Source organism: Cryptomeria japonica, chromosome 7 (assembly GCF_030272615.1).
Source record: "Cryptomeria japonica chromosome 7, Sugi_1.0, whole genome shotgun sequence".
Lineage (NCBI taxonomy): Eukaryota > Viridiplantae > Streptophyta > Pinopsida > Cupressales > Cupressaceae > Cryptomeria > Cryptomeria japonica.
In genome coordinates, this window is record NC_081411.1 from 593,949,687 (window position 1) to 593,956,893 (window position 7,207).

The window sequence follows — 7,207 nt, forward strand, 5'->3', positions numbered from 1 at the left end:
CATATATTATTAAAAAAATATTGTGTATAAATAATAAACATTTATTTTAAATAAAATACAATAAACAAGAGTGGAGAAAAAACTTAAATAAAAATGGGTAAAAGAACCTGTGTCATTAAAAATTCCTAGTGCTTTAGTTTGGCATCCTAGCTAACAGAACCTGTGCTTTATTTTGACACCTAGCTAGCAGTACGTCCAAGCTGACAAAAAAAAAATCTGCAGAATAAAATTTCACATGTTCATGGCATTCAAACATTGTAATTAGTTCGCTCCATCTCCTGTCAGTTACATAGTTTTCTTGGTTGTAATTGGCTCCGGTGTCTCTTCATAGTTTTCTTGGCTGTAATTGGCTGCGGTTTCTCTTCTTTTACATCATTTTACAGTGACCGTGGAGGCTTTTTTTTGCCAATCATTTGTTCTCCTTCCACTGTCAACCTCAATGGTTTGAATTTGCACTTGGGCATCGGTCCAGTGGGACCTTCACTATTGTAAAACTTTTTGTTGTTTATTCTCTTTCTTGCCTTGGCTGCCTCACAATAATAGTAGCAGTTGTGGCTTATTTGTGGGATGCAGTTTATTTGGATGGAAGCCCACCAACTTACAATATTCTAAGGAGATTTGGATCAGGAGCAAACAACTGGCTGATTAGCATAGAGGCAGATATCCGGTTTTTCGTCTATGCTCTCAATCCTTTATATTTTCTCATTTTGATCTTTGTCATGTCCAGGGGGAGGCTGGTGTAGTGATATAGAATCATGCACTAGGTGCAGGAAATCTAGGTAGGGCTCATCTTTATACAAGGTTATCAAGAGACGGGATACTTGGAGACTGGTACTGGTACTGGTACTGGTACTCCTAATTTTCATAAATAGGAGACTGGAGTACTTGGAGATGTCAATTTTATTTAAATATAATTTAATAATTTTCAAAAAATTTTATTACAGAAAAATTTGAAAACAAGAACAGTGGTAAAGTTTAACATTGACTTTAAAATTGAACAAAAATTGAAATTAAGATTGCTTATACTGCTGATATCATAGATAGTCTAAATTGTTTAGTGAGAGTAAGGTAATATAGATGTTGAGCGCACTCAATATTGTCAGCTAAATGGTAAAGGCAAGATATCGAACACACTCAATATTGCCAGCTAAATAGTAAAGGCAATTTCTCTTTAGACTATTAGAATGATAAGAAATCAGTCCTCTCAAAAAGTCTACACTGCCAATAGATCTGATCACTATAATTGCATGGATCTTTGTCTTCTTTCGAAACAGTTTCTTATTAGTCATTTCCCTATGACTTTGCTTTGCTGCAAGCTTATCTTATTTATTTGCTTTTTTTTTCTCTTTTTATTGCATTTTGCATTAAGTTTTCAAGCAAGAGACATCAATTTTTGGTTGGGAGACTTTGGAGATGACAAGAACTGACATCCAAAAGCGCTTTATGCATTAAGAAGTTTCTAAAGACGTCTCAGATACTGGAAACGTGTCTCCATTTCTGGTACGCGTCTCCAAGGGTAGGAGACGGGTCTCTTGGTAACTATGTCTTTATATTATGGCCGAAAGAGGCATTTATTGGCATTTAAGCTGTAACAAGTCGAGGAATCTACGTATTTAAGAAATCATGCACATGAATGGTAGTACATAGGAGAAGGGAGTGGAAATAATTTAAAATGAACTCTTCTTTGAGTTATTCAAAATTAGATTTTTGTAACTGGAATCGAGTTGCGGTTTGATCCTGTGACTGTTCCTCCTTCACTGGAGATGTAGAAGAGCCACAAGAATATTCCACCATCCATCTTTATTTTAGAGGGCAGAGGATTTGGCAAACTGTCATGGAGAACCTATTGTCAAATGGACTGGATAAAACCCAGCAGGTAATTATATGGCAGAAGGGTTTTTCAATTCTTAAAGGTAGCAAATGGTAGGCCCGCTACCCAATGAACTGGCCATTTTACCCACTTCAATAGATCTGTTTGATATATAAAAGTTGGTTTGGTTTGGTATGCCAATATTGCAGAGTATTAATATTGGTTTACTGGATTTTTTGGATTTGGTAGGCTCTACTAACTGGCTGCTCAGTAGGAGGTTTAGCAACAATTATTCACTTTGATCAATTTCGTGACCTCCTGCCAAAGAGTGCTAAAGTCAAGTGCATGTCAGATGCTGCAGTTTTTCTTGACATGTATACCCTCTATTCAATCCTTCTTCATGTTGTTCACTGTTACTTTTGCTTTCCATCTTCTTGAGTTAAATGTGGCTGCTCCCCTCTTTCATCGACCATTCTTGCATGGCCATCATAGCCAGAATCAATGTTGATGATACTGAAAGATATATGCAACCTGCAAAATTGAAAAGGGCTGAGAAATCACCATCTCGTATTTCAGTAACTAGCAGTCATTGTTAGTTGATTTGTTGCGTGGATTCTAAAAGCTACATATCGATTTTTCAAAAAAGTATCAAATTAATTTTCAGACTGTGACAAATCCACAGCTGAAACACAAAATTACAGGTGATTGCTATTAGTAATTTGTGTATATTTTCTCATTTATCAAGTTTTTTGTTCTATTCTCAAGAATCCTGAACACATAATTGATTTTGGGGTCCTCATATTTTTTATACCTTCAATCACGGTTCTTACTTTCCTTAGAGCAGCAATTACATATCATTTTGAAGGTTAAGAGTTTCACTTCAGACAGAGCAACTACACATATTTCATTGCTTAGTTCAATTTCTATATTTTTCATACCAAGTCAACCAAATTGCATGCATTGACCTCTTCTAAAATAATTTTAATGCCATTGACAAATATCTGTCTAGACTCTAACGTATGGTTTAAAGTGTATTCTAATCATAGCAACATCCTTCTGTTAATTTTTTTGTTTTGTTTTAAGTTGTATATGATAAAGCGAAAAAGGATGAAATGTTGTGTTGGGTAGGAGATCTAGAAAGGTGAGTTGATCAAATTGGTACAAAGCTAGCTGCCCTTTGCTCCAACAACAAATTTTTCACTTATTATCGTAGTAGCCATTGCCATTAAAAACCAATATACACAATGTCAGATATACTCAGACCAATAAAACGACATATAGAATTGTTTTCAATATAACATATTCATTATATTAATGGCCGAAAATGATTAAAATTAAAATATATGCTGATTAGGGTTGAGGATAGAGTCAATTCCCAAGGCCAAAAGAAAAAAAAGCTGTGATTTACTTTTAGTTTGAAGTTTTATATTTGATATTGTGGTTAGAATTTATCATTAATAGGACAGACAGAGAGTAACTATTTGTAATTAATCATAAACGCAATATAAATGATTAAACATCAAAGCGAAGATTTTGTTTCTAACTTCTAAATTCTTTTGTACCTACCAAGACTTAGGGTTCAATTGCAAGCCTACAGTTAGTAGGAGACCTGAGTTAAAATGTTAGATGTGTAAAATCTATAACTGGGGATGTTGAAATTTAGGCAAAACTATTCATCTACAGACTAGAATGAATTGGAAAGTGAATCTCCACAACCACGTAAACTTTAAAAGGTCAATAGTGTTGAGAAAAGGCTGTCATTGATGTCAAAGGTGTTGGTTAGTTCTGTCATTGAAGTCAAGGCATATGGAAGGTTACAAGTATTGTTATGTCTATGTTTGAGCTTTTGAAATAACCGTAACAAGCTATGGTCGATAGCTCTCTTAATGTTATCATTATACTTCTATATTAGTGGTTCTTGACTGTCTATCACATGATGTCGTATGAAAGAATATGTGGTATGCTTCTAAGCTTTGTTGCTCAGGAATAATATGTGCACTCAGTTGCATTGCCATGGTGTTTGGTTCTACTTTCTACTGTATTTGAGCATTGTGGCATGTGGTTTGGAATATAAAAATACATATGACGTTTCATATTCCAAAGCTTCAAAGGCTTGGCTTTGGCAGGCAAAGACTTAGTAGTGACGTAGTTTCCATTGTGTTAGTTGGCGGACTGTGTTGATGTTCCAGATTGATGTGCCAGAGGATTGTAGTGTACACCACATGGAGTTAGTGTTTTGTACTTTTGAGCTAGTAGAGTGTGTTGGGTAGCGAATGGTGTGTCCCTTCTCTTGAAGTAATGTGTGGGCTTTTGGATCGAGGCTATTACATGTTTGGTGTAAGGTTTATTCTTGTGGCCAAGTTGCAGATGCAATAATCTTGTTCCAGGTTGACAATGATAATTAGGTGTGGCTAATGTGCAAGGATGTGCGTGATGCTATTTGAGTAGCATCTTAATCATTGTGTGCAATTTCATTTGAAGATCATATGCTGTGTGGAAAAATTCTAAGGTTAATCAAATCAGAAAGAAGTTGAGCATTTGGCACTTGAAGGTCCATATTTCATATCTCATGTATTGTGATGAGATGGGTGTCTCATATGTTCAGTCAGTACTCAGACCTTGGAGTAGGGGATTGGTGTCTCCTGTAGATTGGTGCTTGCAAATGTATTTGGAGATTGGTTTCTTTTGTAGATTGGTGCTTGCAAATGTAATTGGAGATTGACATCTATAGTAAATTGGTGCCTACTTCATACTGTACGTTCTTCATTATATTTTGTGAGGTTGGATTTAGGTAGTAGATCTAAGTAGCTATTCTTACTGTATTTTTTCCCTTTTGGGTTTCCACATAAATCTAGTGTTCATTTGTGGATGTGTGCTCTTTGATTAGTTTATTCATAATTAAAGAAAGACTAGTAATTGCTATTAATTATGATTTGGATTTCAGATTGGTTGTGATGTTTGGAGAAGCTATTAATGGTAATTAATGTTCATTTAAGTTAAAATTGACATATATTGGCTCACCCCCTCTCATTATATACGTATGCTTATCAATTGGTATTAAAGCCAAGTTCCTTGTAAAAAGCTTAGCAGTTTGAGGCAGATTCAAGATGACATGCTTAGTTGCTCGAGAAGGTATTTCTTCAAATAAGGCACCTCTTTTTGATGGATCCTATTTTGTGTTTTGGAGTGTAAGGATGAAAGCTTATTTGATGGCCCTAGGTTTGATATTTGGAAATAAATTGTGGACGGGTGTAAATTCCTTGAGTGTACCCCAAGAGATCAAGTTGGAAGGAAGTCTTGTGAGAAATAATTCAAAGGCAATGAATACTATTTTATGTTGTTTAACTAACTCTGAGTTTGTAAATATAATGCATTGTCAGATTGCAAAGGAAGTATGGGTTAAATTGCATAATATCTATGAAGGAGATGACAAAGCCAAAAAGAAAAGCTTTAGACCTACCGAGGTCAATTTGAGAGTCTAAAAGTGAAGGAAGAAGAAAAATTGCTACATTCTTGCTTTGGGTTGATGAAGTCAACTCCATTAGAGGACTTGGTGAGGAACTAAAAGATACGATGACTGTGAAAAAGGTACTCAAATATCTTCCCCCAATGTTTCTACAATTGAAGAAGCTAAAGATTTGAATACACTAACATGGATGAGTTGCATGTAATTTTGACTGCTATGAGATGAGGATTGATATTGACGAAGTCACAAGGAAAGAGGTGGCATTCAAAGTGTCCAAGAGGCAAGAAAATCCATATTTTGATGATGAATCATATCCAAATGAAGTAAACTTTGTTAGGAAATTGCAGAGATGTTCCAAAAAGTACAAGGGTAAGTTACCTTTTATGTTTCAATTGTGGTGAAGTAGGAAATTTCATGGGTAAGTGTCCATATGAAGATTGTGTCAATGAAAACCAAAAGAATGTGAAGAAGCCCTTTTTAGAAAGGAACATTTGTTAAGAAAATTAAAAAAGTTTCTTTACTAGTGAGGAAAGTTATTCATTTGATGATGATGATCAATGCACTTCTAGGAATGAGGGTGAGGAGACTCTATTCATGACCTTGGAGACTACTGAGGGTGATGTATGAAAAATGAAGTTTGGAAATTAAGATGATATAGTAGACCTTGTGGAAGAGTTATAAGATATTGGAAAAGAAATCAAAACACTAAAGAAGAGGATTATAGGAGTAAAAGCTAAAGACAAGTTATCTTAGAATCTTGAGAAGGTGAAGAATTTGGTCATTGTTTTGAAGATGCAAGTGGAAGAAGCAAAGAGAATAGAAGAGATTATGACAAAAAGGTCACTGACAAGAGACAAGGATTGTAAAAGACCCGAGGCAGTAACCATGACATTAAGAAAGGATTTGGAGAAAGCTAACAATTAGCTAAAATTTAAGCTTGGAAATAGTACTAAGATACAAGGTGAGATCACATTCAGCCAAAGATTGCCACATATCAAAACCAATTTTGGATTTAATGAGACTTAGAAGAATAAGGTCACAAAGCAATCCATAGAATTAGTTACTGAGAATCCAAAAGAGAATGAATTCAAAAGTGAAAGATTAGAACAAGGTCTGGCAACTAGAGATAACAAGAAGGAAGATGATGATTGTTAGCTCTTCAAAATTTTTGGCAATTTTTGTGTGTTCTCTATATGTAAGAAGTTACAATTTCATAACCTCATCGATGCCCATCATTGATTATGATCTAAGAAAGCAAAACTGGGTTTTCCCTTAGCCTTCATTTAAAAACCCACTTGAAAATCTAAAAATTTGGATGTCTTTGAGTTGTCAAACTTTAAAGTCAATTTCAAATCCTTTTTAGATTCCGAATTGGTTCTCACAACTAGTTTGGGTCCCAACTAGCTCCTTTTTCCTTTAATTTTTTAAAGTTTGTAGCTTTTGTTTATGGTTTTGAAACTTCTGTCAAGTTTCAACATGGTTCTCAAAATCAATTCATTTTACAAAGGAAGGTGCATTGAGGAGAAAAAAAAAGTTAAAAGGCAAAGGGGCAAAATAAGTGAATGATTTCAAAACCATTGTCAAAATTTGACATGGTTCTCGAAACCAACTCGTTTTTATAAAAGCAAAGTGAGAAGGGTGAAATAAAAGGTTTTCAACATATGAGAAGGTTGTCAAAATCATTCCATGTTCTTAAGGGGATTTTGAAACCCCTCTTTTCTTATAACAAAGCAATATAAGGACACAGTGGCTCATCGATGGAGTTTCCTCCATCGTTGGAGCCTTTTCAAGGCCCTAGCGATTGAATAATAAAAAGGTTGAAATTGATGAGGTGACTCATTGATGGAACTCTTTCTATTGATGGAGCCTTTTAGGACATTGAACGATCTAGTGATAGAGGAGAGTATCGATGGCGTAGAAGTGTGAGTTGG

General features: G+C 35.0%; 1 protein-coding gene across 2 annotated transcripts in view; it reads left to right on the forward strand.

Moving 5' to 3' along the window:
* The window catches only part of LOC131049021 (uncharacterized), a 37,046-nt gene extending 33,840 nt beyond the window's left edge, over nucleotides 1-3,206 (forward strand). The window contains exons 3-4 of one of the 2 annotated variants that reach the window (XM_057983025.1): nucleotides 1,770-1,876; nucleotides 2,060-3,206. In XM_057983025.1, coding sequence (XP_057839008.1) covers nucleotides 1,770-1,876; nucleotides 2,060-2,069 — 117 coding nt within the window. In that variant the 3' untranslated portion in view covers nucleotides 2,070-3,206. Of the gene's footprint in view, nucleotides 1-1,769 lie in introns of both variants that reach the window. The other variant, XR_009106653.2, reaches the window with a different exon arrangement.
* Nucleotides 3,207-7,207: the final 4,001 nt, after the last annotated feature.